This window comes from Erinaceus europaeus, chromosome 13 (genome assembly GCF_950295315.1).
Source record: "Erinaceus europaeus chromosome 13, mEriEur2.1, whole genome shotgun sequence".
Lineage (NCBI taxonomy): Eukaryota > Metazoa > Chordata > Mammalia > Eulipotyphla > Erinaceidae > Erinaceus > Erinaceus europaeus.
In genome coordinates, this window is record NC_080174.1 from 60357631 (window position 1) to 60380787 (window position 23157).

Sequence of the window (23157 nt, forward strand, 5' to 3'; positions counted from 1 at the left end):
TGCGCCACATGCGCTTAACCCACTGTGCTACCGCCCGACCCCCAACAGTACACTTCTTAACAACTTCTGGGTCAAAGAGGAAATCAAAGAAGAAATCAAAATGTTTCGAGAGTTCAATGAAAATGAAGACACAAGCTATCAAAATTCTTGGGACACAGCTAAAGCAGTACTAAGAGGGAAGTTCATAGCTATACAAGCACACATTAGGAAACAAGAAAAAGCACAAATAAACAGCCTGATTGCACATCTTAAAGACCTAGAAGAACAACAACAAAGGAACCCTAAAGCAACCAGAAGGACAGAAATCACTAAAGTTAGGGCAGAAATAAATAACATTGAGAATAGAAAAACCATACAAAAGATCAACAAAAGTAAATGTTGGTTCTTCGAAAGAATAAACAAAATGGACAAACCTTTAGCCAGACTCACAAAACAAAAAAGGGAGAAGACCCAAATAAATTGGATACTAATTGAAAGAGGAGATATCACAACAGACACTGCAGAAATTCAACATATCATGCGAGGCTTCTATGAACAACTATATGCCACCAAGCTAGAGAACCTGGAAGAAATGGACAGTTTCCTAGATACCTAATAACTTCCAAAACTAAGTAAAGAGGAAGTGGATAACATGAACAGGCCCATCACAGCTAATGAAATTGAAACAGTTATCAAAAATCTCCCCAAAAATAAAAGTCCTGGACCAGATGGTTTTACAAATGAATTCTACAAAACCTTCAAAGAAGAACTAATACCTCTACTTTTAAAAGTCTTCCAGAAGATTGAAGACACTGGAATACTCCCTGCCAGCTTCTATGAAGCCAACATCACCCTGATACCAAAATCAGACAGGGACACAGCCAAAAAAGAAAACTACAGACCAATATCTCTGATGAACACAGATGCGAAAATATTGAACAAAATTCTAGCCAACCGGATACAGCAGTATATCAAAAAGATTGTTCATCATGACCAAGTGGGGTTTATCCCAGGCATGCAAGGTTGGTTTAATATACGTAAATCAATCAATGTGATCCACCACATCAACAAAAGCAAGACCAAAAACCACATGGTCATATCAATAGATGCAGAGAAAGCCTTTGACAAAATACAACATCCCTTTATGATCAAAACACTACAAAAAATGGGAATAGATGGAAAATTCCTGAAGATAGTGGAGTCTATATATAGCAAACCTACAGCCAACATCATACTCAATGGTGAAAAACTGGAAGCATTTACCCTCAGATCAGGTACTAGACAGGGATGCCCACTATCACCATTACTATTCAACATAGTGTTGGAAGTTCTTGCCATAGCAATCAGGCAGGAGCAAGGAATTAAAGGCATACAGATTGGAAGAGAAGAAGTCAAACTCTCCTTATTTGCAGATGACATGATAGTATTCATGGAAAAACCTAAGGACTCGGGAGTCGGGCGGTGGCGCAGTGGGTTAAGCGCATGTGGCACAAAGCGCAGGGACCGGCGGAAGGATCCCGGTTCGAGCCCCCGGCTCCCCACCTGCAGGGGAGTCGCCTCACAGGCAGTGAAGCAGGTCTGTAGGTGTCTATCTTTCTCTCCTCCTCTCTGTCTTCCCCTCCTCTCTCCATTTCTCTCTGTCCTATCCAACAACAAAGCAACGTCAACATTGGCAATAATGACCGCAACAAGGCTGCAACAACTAGGGCAACAAAAAGGGGAAAAAATGGCCTCCAAGAGCAGTGGATTCATGGTGCATGCACCAAGCGCAGCAATAACCCTGGAGGAAAAAAAAAAAAAAACTTAAGGACTCCAGCAAGAAGCTTTTGGAAATCATCAGGCAATACAGTAAGGTGTCAGGCTACAAAATTAACATTCAAAAGTCAGTGGCATTCCTCTATGCAAACACTAAGTTAGAAGAAATTGAAATCCAGAAATCAATTCCTTTTACTATAGCAACAAAAACAATTAAAATATCTAGGAGTAAATCTAACCAAGGAAGTGAAAGTCTTGTATACTGAAAATTATGAGTCACTACTCAAAGAAATTGAAAAAGACACAAAGAAGTGGAAAGATATTCCATGTTCATGGGTTGGAAGAATTAACATCATCAAAATGAATATATTACCCAGAGCCATCTACAAATTTAATGCTATCCCCATCAAGATCCCAAGCACATTTTTTAGGAGAATAGAAAAAATGCTACAAATGTTTATCTGGAACCAGAAAAGACCTAGAATTGCCAAAACAATCTTGAGAAAAAAGAACAGAACCGGAGGCATCACACTCCCAGATCTCAAACTGTATTATAGGGTCATTGTCATCAAAACTGTTTGGTACTGGAACATGAATAGACACACTGACCAGTGGAATAGAATTAAGAGCCCAGAAATGAGGCCCCACACCTATGGACATGTAATCTTTGACAAAGGGGCCCAGACTATTACATGGGGAAAGCAGAGTTTCTTCAACAAATGGTGTTGGAAACAATGGGTTGAAATATGCAGAAGAATGAAACTGAATCACTGTATTTCAAAGTAAATCACTGTATTTCAAAGTAAATCACTGTATTTCAAAGTAAATTCCAAGTGGATCAAGGACTTGGATGTTAGACCACAAACTATCAAATACTTAGAGGAAAATATTGGCAGAACTTTTTTCTGCATAAATTTTAAAGAGATTTTCAATGAAACGAATCCAATTACAAAGAAGACTAAGGCAAGTATAAACCTATGGGACTACATCAAATTAAAAAGCTTCTGCACAGCAAAAGAAACCACTACCCAAACCAAGAGACCCCTCACAGAATGGGAGAAGATCTTTACATGACATACATCAGATAAGAGTTTAATAACCAACATATATAAAGAGCTTGCCAGACTCAACAACAAGACAACAAATAACCCCATCCAAAAATGGGGGGAGGACTTGGACAGAATATTCACCACAGAAGAGATCCAAAAGGCTGAGAAACACATGAAAAAATGCTCCAAGTCTCTGATTGTCAGAGAAATGCAAATCAAGACAACAATGAGATATCACTTCACTCCTGTGAGAATGTCATACATGAGAAAAGGTAACAGCAGCAAATGCTGGAAAGGGTGTGGGGTCAAAGGAACCCTCCTGCACTGCTGGTGGGAATGTCAATTGGTCCAACCTCTATGGAGAACAGTCTGGAGAACTCTCAGAAGGCTAGAAATGGACCTACCCTATGACCCTGCAATTCCTCTCCTGGGGATATATCCTAAGGAACCCAACACATCCATCCAAAAAGATCTGTGTACACATATGTTCTTGGCAGCACAATTTGTAATAGCCAAAACCTGGAAGCAACCCAGGTGTCCAACAACAGATGAGTGTCTGAGCAAGTTGTGGTATATATACACAATGGAATACTACTCAGCTGTAAAAAATGGTGACTTCACCGTTTTCAGCCGATCTTGGATGGACCTTGAAAAAATCATGTTGAGTGAAATAAGTCAGAAACAGAAGGATGAATATGTGATGATCTCACTCTCAGGCAGAAGTTGAAAAACAAGATCAGAAAAGAAAACATAAGTAGAACCTGAAATGGAATTGGCGTATTGTACCAAAGTAAAAGACTCTGGGGTTGGTGGGTGGGGAGAATACAGGTCCATGAAGGATGATAAATGACATCGTGGGGGTTGTATTGTTAAATGGGAAACTGGGGAATGTTATGCATGTACAAACTATTGTATTTACTGTTGATTGTAAAACATTAATTCCCCAATAAGGAAATAAATTTAAAAAAAAAAAGAAAGAAAAGAAAAAGTAAAAAAGAATAGAAAGGAAGAAAAGAAAAAAAGAAAGGAAAAGTTAGTCACCAAGAGCAGTGGATTTGTCATTTAGGCACTGAGGCCCAGCAAAAGCCCTGGTGGCAATAAGAATACATACATAGGAGAGTCAGGCAGTAGCACAGTGGGTTAAGCGCACGTAGCGCTAAGTGCAAGGTCAGGCATAAGGATCACAGTTCAAACCCCTGCTCCCCACCTGCAGGGGAGTTGCTTCACAAGTGGTGAAGCAGGTCTGCAGGTGTCTTTCTCTCCCCCTCTCTGTCTTCCTTTCCTCTCTCCATTTCTCTCTGTCCTATCCAACGATGACTACAATAAAATAATAAGGGCAACAAAAGGGAATAAATAAATAAATATAAAAATATTTTTAAAAGAATACATACATACATACATATACACATACTTGCATACATATATAAATATTTCCCCTAGAAAAGCTTGAGAAAGCTTCTGTTTCGCAGGTGGGGCGGGTGGGTTGACGGACCCAGTTAAGTGCACATAGTACAAAGAGCAAAAACCCACTCAAGAGTGGTCCGAGAGGTGGCACAGTGGATAAAGCATTGGACTCTCAAGCATGAGGTCCTGAGTTGGGTCCCTGGCAGCACATGTACCAGAGTGATGTCTGGTACTTTCTCTCTCTCTCTCTCCTCCTATCTTTCTCATAAATAAATTTAAAAACCTTTAAAAAAAAAACACTCAAGGATCCTGGTTCAAGCCCCCCAGCTCTCTACCTGCAGGGGATTGGCCTCACAAATGGTGAAGCAGAGGAGCAGGGTTTTTTTTTTTTTAATTTCCTCTTGTTGCCCTTGTTTTATTGTTGTAGTTATTATTGTTGTTGTTAGTGATGTTGTTGTTGTTGGATAGGACAGAGAGAAATGTAGAGAGGAGAGGAAGACAAAGAGGAGGAGAGAAAGATAGACACCTGCTTCTCCGCTTGTGAAGCGACCACCTTCCAGGTGGGGAGCTGTGGGCTCGAGCCAGGATCCTCACCCTGGTCCCTCCGCTTTGTGCTACCTGCGCTTAACTTGCTGCACTACCGCCCTACTCCCAGAAGCAGGTTTCTATCTTTCTCTCTCCCCTCTGTCTCCCCCTCCTCTCTCAATCTCTCTCTTTGTCCTATCCAATAAAATGGAAACAATGGCCGCCAGGAGCAGTGGATTCGTAGTGCTGGTGTTGAGCCCCAGTGATAACCCTGGAAGCAAAGAGAGAGAGAGAGAGAGAGAGAGAGAACTTCTGTTTCTCCTCTGTGTCCTTCACTGTCTCAATAATAATAATAAATATTGGACCCTCAAACATGAGGTATTGAATTTGAGCCCAGCAACTCATATGCTTGTGATGCTCTGGTTCTCTTTCTCTCTTCTCATTTTCACTAATAAGCGAAACTTTTTCTTTTTAATTTTTTAATTATCTTTATTTGTTTACTGGATAGAGACAGCCAGAAATCGAGAGGGAAGGGGATAGAGAGGGAGAGAGACAGAGAGACAGCTGCAACATTGCTTCACCACTCATAAAGTTTTCCCCCTGTAAGTGGGGACTGGGAGCCCAAACCTGGGTCTTTATGCACTCAACCAGGTGTGCCACCACCCAGCTCCCCAAAGTTTTATATTCTTAAAATTTATTTTACTTGAAAAGACAGAGAGAAATTTCAAGGGTAGAGGGATGTTGGGAGAGAGACAGAGAGATACCTGCAGACTTTCTTGACCATTTGTGAAGCTTTTTCCCTCTTAAGTTGGGACGGGGGCTTGAACTCAGATCCCTGCACACTGTTATGTGTGCACTTAACCAGATGCACCACTACCCGGCCCTAACAAACTTTAAAATAAATAAATAAATAAATAAATGAAAATTTAGAGGCAAAGTGTTTAACTAGCGTGCCTTAAAACGATAAAATCAAAAACACGCAAAAACAATGAACTTCTAATTAGTAAACTTGGTTTACTTCCTGGTGAAGTAAGTTGTTTAATTGAAAACAACTTTTTTAGACTTTTTTTCACCAGGGTTATAGTTGGTGCTCAATGCCCACAGACTCCAAGCTTCTGCTGCCATGCTTTCTTTCCTCTAGATATAAAATGAAAGAAAGGGGAGAGGGAGAAAGAGACAGAAGACAGACCACAGCACTGCTCCACCACTCATGAGGTTTTTCCCCCTGCAGGCACTCCCATATAGTGGTCCCAGAACTCGAACCCAGGTACTTGAGCATGTAACGTGCGTTCTAGTGGGTGAGTCACCTGCTGGCACTCTCTCAAGTCTTTATTCTTCCATGAAAAACAGTAATGTACAACGTTTCTTTTGGCTGGTCTAAGGTAAGAAAATTTGAAAACTTCTAATATGACATTATTAAGAGATTACACAGTGAACTAAGTGGCTGTATTGAGTTCTCCCTTCCCTTAAAATAGGCATCTTCTCACAGTCCATTGCTCAGTCGACCTAGGCATAATCTGACTGAATGGCAAAGAGCAGAGAGAAATGTCCAACTGGAGTTGCTCTGGCTGCCCTGAACGCCACAAAAACTGGAGTGTAAGGGGAGAACGGGTCTGGCCCAACAGGCAGGAGCTTAGTGTTGCAGCCGGCCAGCTAGTAGGCTGGCTGGGCGGGTTGGCACGTCACGCAAATCCGAGACTCCTGCAGCGCGGTTGCCCAGCGGCAGCTACTGGCAAATGGAGAACACTGCGCACGCGCAGAGCAGACCCCGGCCGATTGGACGCAAAAGGCCCCGAGCTTCCGCCCGGGCCGACCGCCAGCCTTCTGCAGACCGCGCCGCCCGCTCACCCCACTTAGTCACCCGGGCCGGCTGTCCGCCGCCGTCTCCGCGCTGGTGTTGGTCGCGACTGCGCGCGCAGAGCTTGAGCCGGCGCCGGCGGGAAGGGGAAGCGGCGGGTAAGGAGGGCCTGCGGCTCGGGTGCATTTATGGGGGTGAGAATTTCCTCTTCTCCCTCCGGCCTGGGGGTCTTGGGGGATCCTGAGGGAAAAGAATAAGAGGAGCCCGGGAACCTACTGCCTCCTGCCGTCCTGGAGTGCCTCTAATAGCCAAAATTGCCTGCATTCTTCGGAGCTCCCTTGTAGTTGGGATTGCGCCTCCCGCTCCTCTCCCCGCCCCCACTGGGAGCCCCAGGCCTGTCTGCTGTCCCCATATTTGCCCGAGATGCCTTCGCAGGTGTTTATCCACTTGTCGAGTCGCAGCAGCTTAGGGGTTGTTTTCCTGTTTCAGCCCCCAACCCAAACACAAACTGCACTGTTGTTGTTATCACTATTATTAACTCATTATTTATTGCTTTGGATGCTAGCTCGTCCTGGGATTCTTTCTGACACCATTTGCGGAAACAGCTTTCTGATGGTCTCGGCAAAGAGTTCAAAGACCACCAAACATAGGTCCTTTTTACTTCCTCTGGGCATTTCCAAATCTGCCTCTCAAGTTTGGATCTCTTGAGGTATGGCCCTTCTATCCCTTTGCGATGTCGTGAAATCGTGCTCTTTCTTTTTGGAAAAATTGCTCACATCAAGTTAAGTTCACTTGTTAAGTGAAGTGCCCTGGTGACTGGTGTAGTATCAATAGTTACTGAGAAGCATGGTATCCTTAGGACTACTGAGGTGGGTATTCAGTGAACTCTTTTTCAAAGCAGGATGCAACATTTTTGTTTAGTAACTGTACTTGATACCATGAAATTGGGAACACAGGAGGTGCCTTGTAATTAAACAGCTGGAGTCCAAAATCTGCTCATAGGAAGAAAAAACCTGACAGTCATGCCATGTTTCTTTTTTTTTTTTTAGTATATGCATTTTTAAAATTTATTCATTGGGGAATTAATGTTTTACATTCAACAGTAAATACAATAGTTTGTACATGCATAACATTCCCCAGTTTCCCATTTAACAATACAACCCCCACTAGGTCTTCTGAATCCTTCTTGGACCTGTATTCTCTCCACCCACCCACCCGAGTCTTTTACTTAGGTGCGATACACCAATTCCATTTCAGGTTCTACTTATGTTTTCTTTTCTGATCTTGTTTTTCAACTTCTGCCTGAGAGTGAGGTCATCCCATATTCATCCTTCTGTTTCTGACTTATTTCACTTAACATGAATTTTTCAAGGTCCATCCAAGATCGGCTGAAAACGGTGAAGTCACCATTTTTTACAGCTGAGTAGTATTCATATATATATACCACAACCTGCTCAGCCACTCATCTGTTTTTGGACACTTGGGTTGCTTCCAGGTCATGCCATGTTTAATAATATCTGCTAGCCAGATTTCTTTTTCAGTTTTTTAAAAGCATTATTTATTTATTGGTTAGAGACAGAGAAATCAAGAAGGGAGGGGGGAAATAGGGAGACAAAGACAGGACACCTGCAGCACTGCTTCACCTCTCCAAAGCTGCTCTGTCTGCAGGCGGGAATGCTGTGACTTGAACCTGGGTCCTTGTGCACTGTAACATGTGCAGTCAATGAGTTTGCCACCGCTGGTTCCTGCAGGCCAGATTTTTATGTAGAAACAATATACTGTTTGCTTTTACATACCAATTAAGTGTAATAGTTGGTATACTACACATTATTCTGTAGATGTTTATGTAAAGGTTTTTTTTTGCCTCCAGGGATATCACCCTCCAGGGGTTCAGTGCCTACACTACTAATCCACTGCACCTAGCAGCCATCTTTTTTCCATTGTTGCTGTTGGATAGGATAGAGAGAAACAGAGAGGAGGGGAAAGCAGAGGGGGAGAGAAAGACCTGCTTCACCGCATAGAAGTGACTCCCCCTGCAGATGGGAACTGAGGGCTTGAACCGGGATCCTTGAGCTGATCCTTGCGCTTTGCACTATCTGCGCTTAGCCCCCTGAGCAACCGCCAAACCCCCTGATGTATAGTTTTGATAAACAAACTTGAAATTTCCCAGTGTGCTGTTTTGGCATGTGTGCGACCCAGGTGCAAGCCCAACCTCTACAGCACTGAAGGAAGCTTTGGTGCTATGGTCCTTATCACTCTCTCTGCCTGTTGCTTTCTCTTTCTCTATCTAATAAAAGGAAATTTAAAAAAAATGCAATTGTTTAATTCTTTAATAGCCTCCCTTGTTATTTTTCTTTTGGTACATTTGGTTGTATGCTGTAAACAACCACTTTTTTCTAACATTAGGCCTTAACGGTTTTTGTCAGATTCTCCCTGATGCTTAAATTACAAAACCTTAGTAATCTTCATCTCCGTATTTCTTTTTTTTTAAATTTTTTTATTAATTTTATTTTTTAGAGAGATGCAGACACACACACACACACACACACACACACACCAGAACACTGCTCAGCTCTGGCTTATGGTGGGGTGGGGGATTGAACCTGGGACTTAGGAGCCTCAGGCATGAGAGTCTATTTGCATAACCATTATGCTGTCTCCCCCACCCCATCTCCGTATTTCTTATACTACTGAGTGCCATGATTTCTTTTTGAAAAAGTAACATGGATTTATTCTTTTTGTTAACTCTGTAAGACTGTTTGCTAGAACTTTGTTACCTCTTACCTAATGCCCCTTCACTCCCCAGGTTCAAATAACTGTTCTGAAACATAACTGCATGAATATATATAAAATATATTCATTATATAAATGAATATATAAAGGATCAGTGCTTGCATTTCACAGCCCTTTCTTGGTAACATGAGTTTATAAAAAGTATGCATGTGATAGAGTGGGAAAAACCCAGGAATTAGAATAGTCCTATATTCGTGTAGAGAGACACCTGCAAACCTGCTTCAACATCTCATGAAGCATCTCCCCTGCAGGTAGGGATCAGGGGCTCCAACCCAGGTCCTTGCACATAGTGCACTTAAGCGGGTGCACCACTACTCAGCCCCATCTTTCTCTTTTAATTATTGTGAGAATTAAAGTTGTAGTGAGGAAAATATTGGCAGAACTCTTTTCCGCATAAATTTTAAAGACATCTTCCATGAAATTAATCCAATTACAAAGAAGACTAAGGCAAGTATAAACCTATGGGACTACATCAAATTAAAAAGCTTCTGCACAGCTAAAGAAACCACTAACCAAACCAAGAGACCCCTCACAGAATGGGAGAAGATCTTTACATGACATACATCAGATAAGAGTTTAATAACCAACATATATAAAGAGCTTGCCAAACTCAACAACAAGACAACAAATAACCTCATCCAAAAATGGGGGGAGGACTTGGACAGAATATTCACCACAGAAGAGATCCAAAAGGCTGAGAAACACATGAAAAAATACTCCAAGTCTCTGATTGTCAGAGAAATGCAAATAAACACAACAATTAGATTTCACTTCACTCCTGTGAGAATGTCATACATCAGAAAAGGTAACAGCAGCAAATGCTGGAGAGGGTGTGGGGTCAAAGGAACCCTCCTACACTGCTGATGGGAATGTCAATTAGTCCAACCTCTGTGGAGAACAGTCTGGAGAACTCTCAGAAGGCTAGAAATGGACCTACCCTATGACCCTGCAATTCCTCTCCTGGGGATAGATCCTAAGGAACCCAACACATCTATCCAAAAAGATCTGTGTACACATATGTTCTTGGCAGCACAATTTGTAATAGCCAAGACTTGGAAGCAACCCAGGTGTCCAACAACAGATAAGTGTCTGAGCAAGTTGTGGTATATATACACAATGGAATACTACTCAGCTGTAAAAAATGGTGACTTCACCGTTTTTAGCCGATCTTGGATGGACCTTGAAAAATTCATGTTAAGTGAAATAAGTCAGAAACAGAAGGATGAATATGGGATGACCTCACTCTCAGGCAGAAGTTGAAAAACAAGATCAGAAAAGAAAACATAAGTAGAACCTGAAATGGAATTGGCGTATCGCACCAAAGTAAAAGGCTCGGGTGGGTGGGTGGGGAGAATACAGGTCCAAGAAGGATTCAGAAGACCTAGTGGGGGTTATATTGTTAAATGGGAAACTGGGGAATGTTATGCATGTACAAACTATTGTATTTACTGTTGAATGTAAAATATTAATTCCCTAATAAATAAATTAAAAAAAAAAAAAGAAAACACAAGTAGAACCTGAAATGGATTTGACATATCGCACCAAAGTAAAAGACTCTGGGGTGGGTGGGTGGGGAGAATACAGGTCCATGAAGGATGATAGAGGACCTAGTGGGGGTTGTATTGTTATATGGGAAACTGGGGAATGTTATGCATGTGCAAACTATTGTATTTACTGTTGAATGTAAAACATTAATTCCCCAATAAAGAAATAAAAAAAAACTAAAAAAAAAAGTAGCAATGTGTGAAAAAGCTGTTAGATTTAAATAAGAAAAAACAACCTAAGCTATTACTGTTAATTCTCTCTCAAGATTTCATTTACTTTTTTATTTATTCATGAAGAGATAGGCAGAGAGAAAGAATCAGACATCATTCTAATATATGTGCTGCTAGGGATTGAACTAAGGACCTCGTGCTTGAGAGTCCAGTGCTTTATCCGCTGCACCACCTCCCTGAACCACTTATTGTTAATTTTTTTTAAATTTATTTTTATTTATTTATTCCCTTTTGTTGCCCTTGTTATTTATTTTTTTTGTTTTAGCTATTATTGTTGTTGTCGTTGTTGGATAGGACAGAGAGAAATGGAGAGAGGAGGGGAAGACAGAGAGGAGGAAAGAAAGATAGACACCAGCAGACCTGCTTCACTGCCTGTGAAGCGACTCCCCTGCAGGTGGGGAGCCGGGGTTCGAACCGGGATCCTTATGCCAGTCCTTGTGCTTTGCGCCACCTGCGCTTAGCTCGTTGTACTACAGCCCGACTCCCTGTTAATTTTCTATGTACTCATTCATTTCACAAAGATTTATAAGCCAATTATATGTCAGATGCTGGTGCAATAGCAATGATAGACAGCTCTTGCCCTTATGGGACTATCTTTGAAGAAGTTTTCTCTCTGGATGGGGAGATAGCATAATGGTTATGCAAAAAGACTTTCTGGGTTGGTAGTAGGTCTGATAAGGTCGAATGTAATATAGACTGTAAAATAGTAGGTAAATTTTAGAGTAAACACCAAACCAAGATGAAAGTGAAACAAAAATTCCAGGAGGAAATTATATTTGAACAGTCTTGAATTATAACAAGATACAGAAAGAAGTGGGGAGGGTTAACATTTGAAAGAAACACTTTAAGAGAACTGCAAATGGTTAGGTTTTGTTGAAGGATTCATTTCAAAGAGGAATTTAGAGCATAGAATTGGATAGATATACAGGGATGCGATTTGAAGGACTCTGGTAAAATTGAAGGATTTTAAGCAGATAGTGGGCTTCATTGGGTATCGCTCTCTTTTTTTTTTTCCTCCAGGGTTATATCTGGGGCTCATTGCCTGCATTATGAATCCACTGCTCCTGGAGGCTATTTTTTCCCCTTTTGTTGCCCTTGTTGTTATTATTATTGTTGTTGTTGTTATTGCTGTCGTTGTTGGGTAGGATAGAGAGATCGAGAGGAGCGGACGACAAAGAGGAGGAAAGAAAGACACCTGCAGACCTGCTTCACTGCTTGTGCAGTGACCCCCCTGCAGGTGGGGAACTGGGGGCTTGAGCCCGGATCCTTGCACTGATCCCTGAGCCCCGGGCTTGCACCAGGATCCTTACACTGGTCCTTGTTCTTTGTACCATGTGTGCTTAACCCCCAGCACTACCGCTCGGCCCCCTCATTGGGTCACTTTTTGAAAATTCATTCTGGCTGCATTGTGTGCTTTCTTACTTGCAGTGCACAAAAACTTCTTTTTGCCTTTCCATTATTATTATTATTACCACCACCAGTGTACTGCTCAGCTGTTGTTTGTGGTGGTGCCAGGGGGTTGAACCTGGGGCTTTGGAGCCTCAAGCATGAGTCTCTGCATAACCATTATGCTGTCTATCCCTACCCCTTTCCTTACTTTTTTCAATTCACCTAGATGGGCTTTATGCCTTCTCCTCATACCTTAATACTGTTACTCTTTCAGTATCTTGTTCAGATTCCATTTTTGCTAGGGGGGGGCTCTTGATTATTTTACCCCCTATTTCTTATTCCCATTTCTGAATCCTATTAGAGTTGGTACTCCATGGTTTAGTCTATATTCATTTCATCTGTGTTTTATAGTCCTAGGTAGATTGCAAACTTCTTGAGCATAGGAAATGATTCAGATGTGTATGAATAGAAAATATGTTAAAACACAAAAATATTGTATGATCTCTTTCTGTTTTGTTTTTCAGTTTGGAACCAGACTATGGGCCGTTATCCTTTTAATTAATTCATCATCATTATGGCTAGTGAGAGGTGTTCCAAGGCTCCTGATAATCCATTCCCAACAGATAAACATGCCCAACTCATCTTGGCCCAGATCAATAAAATGCGGAACGGACAGCATTTCTGTGATGTGCAATTGCAAGTGGGAAAGGAAACTTTTAAAGTTCATCGGCTGGTTTTGGCTGCCAGTAGTCCTTACTTTGCAGCTTTGTTCACTGGAGGAATGAAAGAATCCTCAAAAGATGTTGTACAGATTCTAGGAATTGAAGCTGGAATCTTCCGAGTCCTTCTAGATTTCATTTACACAGGTATGTTAAGTGAGCCTGTTGCTTCAAATGAAGACTGATGTAATCATACATGTGCTGTGAGGGGAAAATAAATTAATTTTTATGGAAATTCATGTTATGATGATCCATTGAAAAGTTCATTATCTTTTGAACCAATATTCTTTTTATAAGATTCCTAAGAAACTAATTAGTACTTCTGGCCAATATTTATGTACCAAGGTGTTTATGATAACATTATTTAAACAGTATATTATTGAGCACCATATAATTGTCCCTCAGAAGGTTATATGTGTAAATAAATGATGATATGTATATATATATATAATGGGATATTTTTAGACATTATAAATGATAAGTATTATATTACATACATACATATACATAATATGGAAATGTTTACAATATAGTAAGTGAAAGCTATCCAGATATAACTATGGCCCAAAGTTTGTAAAATAAATAAATAAATCATTTGTATGTATTTATGCACAGATTAAAAAATCAGAATGTTGAGGGGTCTGGACAGTGGCACACCCAGTTAAATGCACATAGCACTAAGCGCAAGGACCTGCACAAGGATCTGGGTTCAAGCCCCTGGCTCCCCACCTGTAGAGGAGACACTTCACAAGTTGTGAGGAGGTCTGCAGGTGTCTTATCTTTCCCTTTCCCTCTGTATCTCCTCTATTTCTCTCTGTCCCATCCAATAAAATGGAAAAAATAGCCTTCAGGAGCAGTGGATTCATAGTGCCAACACTGGGCCCCAGTGATAACTCTGGAAAATAATAATAATAATAATAAATTTTTAAAAATCACAATTTTGGTAGTGTCAATCTTACATGATAAAAATGGAAGATTGTTATTTTCCCTCCTTTTCTCTCAACATGTTAATAATTAACATGTTTAATCAAAACTTATTTTTAAAACTTTTTGAAGACATATAAAATGCACACAAAATTATACTGTACAAGTCTTATATAATATGTAACTATATGTGTATATATATATGTATATATATATATATATATGACAAAAGATTTGGAATCAGTATACTAAAGTGTTAATAACATTGTATGTCTGTGTATAGAAAGATGTGTAATTTTTATTTTTTATGCTTTTCTGCCTTAAAGTTTTGTTCTACAATGAATATATATTACTCTTAGAGTAAAAAAAAAATGTCTGGAAACAAAGAAAATGCTTTCTTTAGTTTTGAGAATATATTGTGTATTCCTTAAGGAACTACAGCAGGTCCTCAAGTAACGTCCAATTCAACATCATCTCATTATAACTTTGATGAGAGAAAAATTTTCCTCCAACGCTGAACACAACAGAGGACCTGGTCTCGTTATACGTCATTTCACTTAAAGTCACAGTTTCTAAAAACTCACCAATGATGTTAAGTGAGGATTTGCTGTTCATAGTTGTAGTTAATTATGCAGTCTACAGAACATTATCTATCTGATGCATGATAAATTTGGAACCTGGAAAATGACAAAAGGTGATTTATCTTGTGTTTTCTCACTTACTACTTTTTGAAATTTTTCAGAAAGATACATTAATTTGGGTATTGTGAAAATAACTTATTTGTCTAATGATAGCAATGCAGCTCTGCCTATTTTCTGATGTACAAGGGCTTGATTGCTTTTCTAAATTACTGTGTGAGCTGATTAAACTGCTTTATAAGTGCCCCTGCTTCTCTTATTTGCAATTATATAAATTAACACAGACTAACCCAATGGAGTTAGTGTTTAATTACATGAATACAAAAGAAATACTATTAAGTTGACTCTTTTTTACTTGGGTTGCCTGACAGTAATAGCATGAAATAGTAAAAGAGAATGTTCATAGCACCATCACTGTACTACTTCTGATCAGCACTAGAATCAAAGTAGTAAAACCCAGAGAAATAAAAGCTGCTGAACATATCTGGGGAGTAGTGACGTTGCAGAGTGTTGGCATTTCGGGCTAACACTAATATAGCCATTGAGAACACCATTTAGCTGCTAGTGAAATATACACAATTTCTTATTAACAAGACAAGAGTTTATTTTTCTACAGAAAAGTAATCCACCATAGGCATCTCTGGACTACTCTGGTGACTCCTAGTATTCTTCCAATATTTTACTCCACCACCTACAGCTTGTAGCTTTAATCTTTAGATCACTAAACTTCACTCAGTAAATGAAGGAAGAGAGAAAGGCAAAAGAACCTGCTGAATCTTTCTTTTTTTAAGCTTTTTTTGATAGTCCCACCAGTCAGGTGATCCCTGTTGACCAAATGCAGTCAAAACTCTCACTTCTATCTGCAAAGGAGGAGGAAAAATATAAATCTTAGCAGAACACAAATGCCACCACAACAAAAGTAATGTTCAATTGATAAGGATGAAAATAAAATATATAGTACGGCATTTACTGGACAAGGAAATCCATAGTTTAAGACCATATTTTTTGTCATTGCAATAGTATTTCCTTTTTGGGGAGGTGGGGTCATTAAAACCTGTTTGATTCTGTAGATCTTTACTTTGTACTTGTCTATACTTTCTTTTTTTTAAACTAACCATGCGCAATTCCATTTGGCCTAAATGAATATTTTGCACCTTGAATTTTTATACACTTTATTTGGAGTCAAGTGACCTTGTAGACGTAGCTCTGCCATTAACTGTCTAATAGAAGGCACTTTGTTTAACTTTAGTCACTATTTCTTCTTTCTTTCTTTTCTTTCTTTTTTTTTTTTTTACCAGAGCACTGCTCATCTCTGGTTTATAGTGGTATGGGGAATTGAACCTGGGACTTTGAAGCCTCAGGCTTGAGAGTCTTTTTGCAAAATCATTATGTTGTCTACCACCGCCCTACTGTTTCTTTATTCTTTCAACAGATATTAATTGAATATTCTTTTTTTTAAGTGAACGCTGGGGATATTACAGCAAACAATACAGTCTTAATCTATCCCTTAACAGTTTCATAAATAGAACAGACTAGATAGTTAACAAATCCGAATCAAATTTTTTGAGAGCCTCATATTTCTCATTATATTGCAGAATAATGCACTTTATTTTTATTTTATTTTATTATTTTGGATAGAGCCAGCGAAAAATTGAGAGGGAAGGAAATAGGGAGAGAGGTGATAGAGACACCTGCACCACTGTTCCACTGCTCCTGAAGCTTACCCCCTGCACTTGGGTTCTTGTACCTGCTATTAGTTGCCCTTAACCTGTTGGGCCACCACCTGGTCCCAAAATAGTAGTTCTTTATAATTCATGTGAGGGGTTGGGGGTGGGCAATAGCGCACCAAATTAAGCGCACATAATACCAAGCACAAAGACCCACGCAAGGATCTAGGTTCGAGCCCCCAGCTCCCCACCTGCAGGGGAGGAGGGGGTTACTTCACAAGCACCTCCTCTCTCAATTTCTCTCTGTACTATCCAATTAAAAAAAAAGAAAGAATGTGGTCCAGGAGGTGGAGCAGTGGATCAGGCATTGGACTGTCAAGCATGAGGTCCTGAGTTCAATCCCTGGCAGCACATGTACCAGTGTGATATCTGGTTCTTTCTCTCTCTTCTCTTATCTTTCTCATTAATAAATAAATAAAATATTAAAAAAAAATAAAGAAAAAAAAAAAAAAACCTCTGCCAGGAGCAGTGGATTCATAGTGCCGGCACCCAGTTCCAGCAATAACTGGAGGCCAAAAAAAAAAAAAAAAGGTGGAATGGCAGGCATCTCCTCTAAAATATATAAAATATATATATTTAATGTGAAAGTTAAATGAGATAAATATTACCAAATACAATTTTTTTTTTTTTTTTTTACACCAGAGCACTGCTCAGCTCTGGCTTATGGTGGTGCAGGGGGTTGAACCTGGGACTTTAGAGCCTCAGGCATGAGAGTCTCTGCATAGCCATTTTGCTCTCTACCCTCCACCCAAATTTTTTTTTTTCTTTTTGCTTGAAATCACAGGTTCTGAAACGCCTCTGATATCACATGTCAGTAGTCAGCAGTGCTCTGGTCATTCTCTCATACAAGTAAGTGAATAAATCTTTCCAAAAAGTGCTTTTTATAATCTTTAACATTTTATTACTTGTAGTACATTATTTTTATTACCCTCAGATAATTATTGGCTTTATCCAGTAGCTGCCAGTTAGTTAGCATACCTTACATTACTCTTATCTTTTCTAAATATGTAGTGAATTCTCATTCCGTGTGTGTGTGTGTATATATATGTTTAGATTATTACGATTATACAAATTTTATTATTTTATTCACATAGAACAGTCTTACTTTTTTTGTTTGTTTTTTCATTAGTTACCTATCACGTGTATTCATTTTTGCTTAGATTTCTATATACCTGTTGCTCATTCATTCCTAGGAGTTTTTCTAAACTCTGAAATTTATTTTATAATTATCAAGTCTTATAGGTAATAGGTCAGTTCCATTTATTTCTTTTGGAAACATCTCTACTATAGTCTCTGTCTTCCTGATATAATATGTTTATAAACCCACCTGAGGCTTAGGAGGAGGAGGGGGAGGCTCACTGTGTCCAGTGCATGAAAATTCTCATTTCATTCAAGAGTTTTTTCCCTTTTTTTTTGCCTCCAGGGTTATCATTAGGGCTGATATCTGCACTACTAATCCACTGCTCCTGGTGGCCATTTTTCATTTTTATTGGATAGGACTGAGAGAAATTGAGAGAGGAGAGGGAGACAGGAAGAGAGAAAAGATAAGACACCTGTAGCCACTTGAATAGGGATCATTGTGCAGGTCCTTGCGCTTTGTATTATGTACGCTTAACTGGGTGTGCCACTGCCGGGCCTCAAGAGTATTTTTCTGTAGCCCCTACCATTTACTCTCTTGGTAGATTATTTTTCTTTTCCTTCCTTTCTTCCTTCCTTCCTTCCTTCCTTCCTTCCTTCCTTCCTTCCTTCCTTCCTTTTTCTTCCTTTCTTTTTGTTTTATTTATTTATTATTGGATAGAGACAGAGAGCAATTGAGAGGGAAGGGGGAGATAGGGAGAAAGACACCTGCAGCCCTGCTTCACTATTTTTGCCTCCAGGGTTATTGTTGGGACTTGGTGCCTGCACCACAAATCCACTGTTACTGGAGGCTATTTTTTCCCTTTCGTTGCCCTTGTTTTTTTTTTTTTTTATTGTTGTGGCTATTATTATCATTGTTATTGATGTCGTTGTTGGATGGGACAGAGAGAAATTGAGAGAGGAGGGGAAGACAGAGAGAGGGGGAGAGAAAGACACCTGCAGACCTACTTTACCACTTGTGAAGCAACCCCCGTGCAGGTGGGGAGCTAGGGGCTCGAACCGGGATCCTTGAGCCAGTCTTTGTGCTTCGTACCATGTGCACTTAACCCACTGGCAAAAAGCTTTTTATGTCTGAGGCATCAAAAGTCCCAGCTTTAATCCCCAGTACCACCTTAAGCCAGAGCTGAGTAGTACTCTGGTAATTAATAAATAAATAAATAAATAAATAAGGGAAAGTATAAAATGAAATAAAGGAGCCAGGTGGTGGTATACCCCGTAGAGCATATGTGTTACAGAGTTCAAGGTCCTGGGTCCAAACCCCTGGTCTCCACTCACAGGGGGGAAATTGCATAAGTGGTGAAGCAGTGCTGCAGATATCTTTTTCTCTCTCCCTCTCTATTGCCTCTGTCACTTTCTGTCTCTATCCAATAAATGAAATATTTTAAAAAGATTGAACAAGGAGTTTATTAGTATTTTTATCCCCCTTCTAAATTAAATTGAGTAATGTCCTCCCAAAACCATTGTGTACATAAGTGAAGACCTTTGTAAACATAATGGGAAATATCTAGTTACTTCAATGTTTGATATTTAATAACTCTTCAGATGTTATAGACTCTTGGATATACATAATATTAAAGTTTGTATGGCATTTTATCATAATTGACAATAAGGACCCTGACTGACTCTCTGGTGCCTGAGTAAAATTTTATTAGATGCATATAACTTAAAGTTAAAAGCATAGACTTTACTGTTAGTCCCTATCCTGCAATTCACTCAACCATGGGAACAAGTTACTTAAACCTCATTCTTTTCTGCCCTTCTCCATCCCACTTCCCCTCCCATCACTACCAGGGTTTCACAGATAGAAAAGTGTACTCCACCAACAAACTACTATAATCTCAGACCAGACAGAGTCAGTTTAGAAGGAGAAAAAGTACTTCGGGGAGTTATAGTCGGGGTTAAGTGAGTATATAAAGCAATTAATACTGGGGTGGTTTATTGTGTTATAAAACCTATCACCAGCTGGGGAGATTATAAAAATGGTTACACAAAAAAAATTTCATGCCTGAATCTCTGAGGTCCCAGGTACTATCCCTGACACCACCATAGCCAGAACTAAGCAGCATTCCAGTAAATAAATACTTAACACTGTCATTTAATTTTTGTGAATTTACTATGTCTTTTTTTTCACTTAGCATCTACTCTACAAACATTAAGCTATCAGTAGACTCATCTATAATGCTTTTTAAAATATAAATCAAATGTTTTTTTTTTCCACTTTATTGTTTTGTCTCCCTACATCCTAGGTGTAGTGAACATAAGTGTGAATAATGTCCAGGAGTTGATTGTTGCTGCAGACATGCTACAGTTGACTGAAGTTGTTAATCTTTGCTGTGAGTTTCTGAAAGGACAAATTGATCCACAGAACTGCATTGGGATTTTTCAGTTCTCTGAGCAAATTGCCTGCCATGATCTTTTGGAATTCACAGAAAACTACATTCATGTTCATTTCTTGGAAGTTCATAGTGGGGAAGAGTTTTTGGCACTTACAAAAGATCAGCTAATCAAAATTTTGCGAAGTGAAGAGCTTAGTATTGAGGATGAATACCAGGTTTTCTTAGCTGCAATGCAATGGATTCTGAAAGATCTGGGGAAGAGAAGAAAACATATGGTGGAAGTGCTAGATCCAGTTCGTTTCCCTTTATTACCTCCTCAAAGGCTTTTAAAGTATATAGAAGGTAAGTTTTTCTTCATATATCAAATTAGTTAATTACAAATGATTCTATGAATTAAATATACTATTAGCATTGAAGATGTAATTCTGTGAAAGAATTATATATAATGTGGAATTTTATCTACTATTAGTTTTCAGTATTCTGTTCTATAAAATTCCCGGGAATATAGAATTAGCACTATTATTCCTAGGGGAAATATAGGTAAATTTTTCTCCTTCTTCACCTCCTCCTCCCCCTCCTTCTTCTACCAGAGTACTTATCAGCTCTGGTTTATGGTGGTGTGGGGTTTGAACCAAGGACTTTAGAGCTTCAGGCATGAGAGTCTGTTTGCATAACCATTATGCTATCTACCCCCAACCTAGAGTAAATTCCTTTTTTTTTTAAGCTGCTCCCATAAATTCTGAGTCTCTAGAAAGATAAAGGATGAGGAGCTGGGTGGTGGTACACCTAACTGAGTGCACGTTACAATGATAAGGAGCTGGGTTCAAGCCCCCAGTCACCACCTGTAAGGGGAAGGCTTCACAAATGGTGAAGCAGTGCTGCAGGTGTCTCTCTGGCTCTCTCCTTATCTCCCCTCCACTCTCAATTTCTGGCTGTGTCTATCAAGAAATGAATAAAGATTATAAATTTTTTTTTTAAAGGAAAAGAAGAAAGATGAAGGTTAAGAAACCCAAATGGGAAAAAAGAAAGAGTTCTTATAAGTCTCTGGTCATATTATTGTCAATTGGTTAATACATATAACCTCATTTTATATGCGTTTCTGTTAAAAAACAATGTGTATTATTGATTCATTAACAGTGAATGTATAACCAATGATAGTATTTTTTAAATTGATTTTTATTTATTTATTGGATAGAGAGACAGCCAGAAATAAAGAGGGTCAAGAGGGAAGGGGTTGATAAAGAGGAAGAGAGACAGAGAGACGCCTGCAGCACTGCTTCACCACTCGCAAAACTTTCTTCCTGCAGATGGGGACTAGGGGCTTGAACCTGGGTTCTTGTGCACTGTAACATGTGCACTCAACCAGGTGTGCTACCGCCCAGCTCCCCAACGATAGTGTAACACTTCATGCCTGAATGAAGGATATCTAACATGCATATGTCCTCCATAAGCCACCTGTACCATAGGAGATTTCATGTATCTCTTTCTCTGTCACTCTCTTTCTCTCTGTGTCTGAAATTAAAAGGAAATTTAAAAAATCTGCTGTGGGGGGAGCCGGGCGGTGGCGCAGCGGGTTAAGGGCACGTGGCGCAAATCGCACCAGCTTAAGGATCCGGTTGGAGCCCCCGGCTCCCCACCTGTAGGGTAGTCGCTTCACAAGCGGTGAAGCAGGTCTGCAGGTGTCTCTCTTTCTCTCCCCCTCTCTGTCTTCCCCTCCTCTCTCCATTTCTCTCTGTCCTGTCTAACAATGATGACAGCAATAGCAACAACAATGATAAACAATAAGGGCAACAAAAGGGAAAAAATAAAAATTTTTAAAAAATTAAAAAAAGAATCTGCTGGGAAGGGTGGGGAGATAGTATAATGGTTATGTAAAAGGTTTCCTGCCTGAGGCTCTGAAGTCCCAGATTCAGTCCCCAGCACCACCATAAACCAGAGCTGAGTAGTGCTATGATCTCTCTCTCTTTCATTTTCTCTCTAAAATAAATAAAAATATATGAAGAGGGAGAGATAAATTGCTGGGAACAGTGAAACCATGCAGGCACAAAGTCCTAGAAGGGAAAACAGAGAGAGAGAGAGAGAGATATGTACATGCTTTTATAAAAGGAAATTTTTAAAAAACTTTTATATTTATATATTTATTTATTTTCCCTTTTGTTGCCCTTGTTTTTTATTCTTGTTGTAGTTATTATTGTTGTTATTGATGTCGTCGTTGTTAGATAGGACCCAGAGAAATGGAGAGAGGAGGGGAAGACAGAGAGGGGGAGAGAAAGACACCTGCAGACCTGCTTTACTGCTTGTGAAGTGACTCCCCTGCAGGTGGGGAGCCGGGGTCTCATACAGGGTTCGTTACGCTGGTCCTTGTGCTTCGCGCCACGACCCCTTAACGATTCTCACAAAAGGATATTTAAGCGATAAAGCACAGTTGACCCGTGGTTGGGCGGTAGCGCAGCGGGTTAAGCGCATGTGGCGCAAAGCATAAGGACCAGCATAAGGATACTGGTTTGAGCCCCGGCTCCCCACCTGTAGGAGGGTCGCTTCACAGGCGGTGAAGCAGGTCTGCAGGTGTCTAGCTTTCACTCCCCTTCTCTGTCTTCCCCTCCTCTCTCCGTTTCTCTCTGTCCTATCCAACAACAGCAACAATGGCAACAATAACAATAAAAATAAGGGCAACACAATGGGAAAAATGGCCTCCAGGAACAGGAGCAGTGGATTTGTAGTGCTGGCACTGAGTCCCAGCAATAACCCTGGAGGCAAAAAAAAAAGCACGGGGCCAGGCAGTGGCGCACCTGGTTAAGCACTCACACTACAGTGCTCAAGGACCAGGTTCAAGCCCCTGGGCCCCACCTGCAAGGGGACATGAGTGGTGAAGCAGGTCTGAAGGTGTCTCTCTGTTTCTCTCCCTCTCTCTCTCTCCCCCTCCCTCTCTGTCTCTATCCGATGATAAATAAATAACACAGTTGACCTTTGGACAAAATGGGTTTGAACTATGTAAGTCTACTGATAAACAGATTCTTTCTTTTTCTAAATTTTTTAAAAAGATTTTTTTAATTTATTAGTGAGAAAGACTGGAGGAAAGAGAGAAAGAACCAGACATCACTCCGGTACATGTGCTGCCAGGGGTTGAATTTGAGACTTCATGTTTGAGAGTCCAATGCCAGCTCCTGGACCACCTTTTTTTTTTTTTTTTTTTTTTTTTAAGATCTACT

At 40.0% G+C, this 23157-nt stretch overlaps 1 protein-coding gene across 2 annotated transcripts in view; it reads left to right on the forward strand.

Moving 5' to 3' along the window:
* IPP (intracisternal A particle-promoted polypeptide) overlaps positions 1 to 23157 on the forward strand; it is a 365210-nt gene that overhangs the window by 302536 nt on the left and 39517 nt on the right. The window contains exons 2-5 of one of the 2 annotated variants that reach the window (XM_060205966.1): positions 6533 to 6668; positions 7076 to 7219; positions 12992 to 13333; positions 19859 to 20290. In XM_060205966.1, coding sequence (XP_060061949.1) covers positions 13042 to 13333; positions 19859 to 20290 — 724 coding nt within the window. In that variant the 5' untranslated portion in view covers positions 6533 to 6668; positions 7076 to 7219; positions 12992 to 13041. Of the gene's footprint in view, positions 1 to 6471; positions 6669 to 7075; positions 7220 to 12991; positions 13334 to 19858; positions 20291 to 23157 lie in introns of those variants that run through there. The other variant, XM_007538465.3, reaches the window with a different exon arrangement.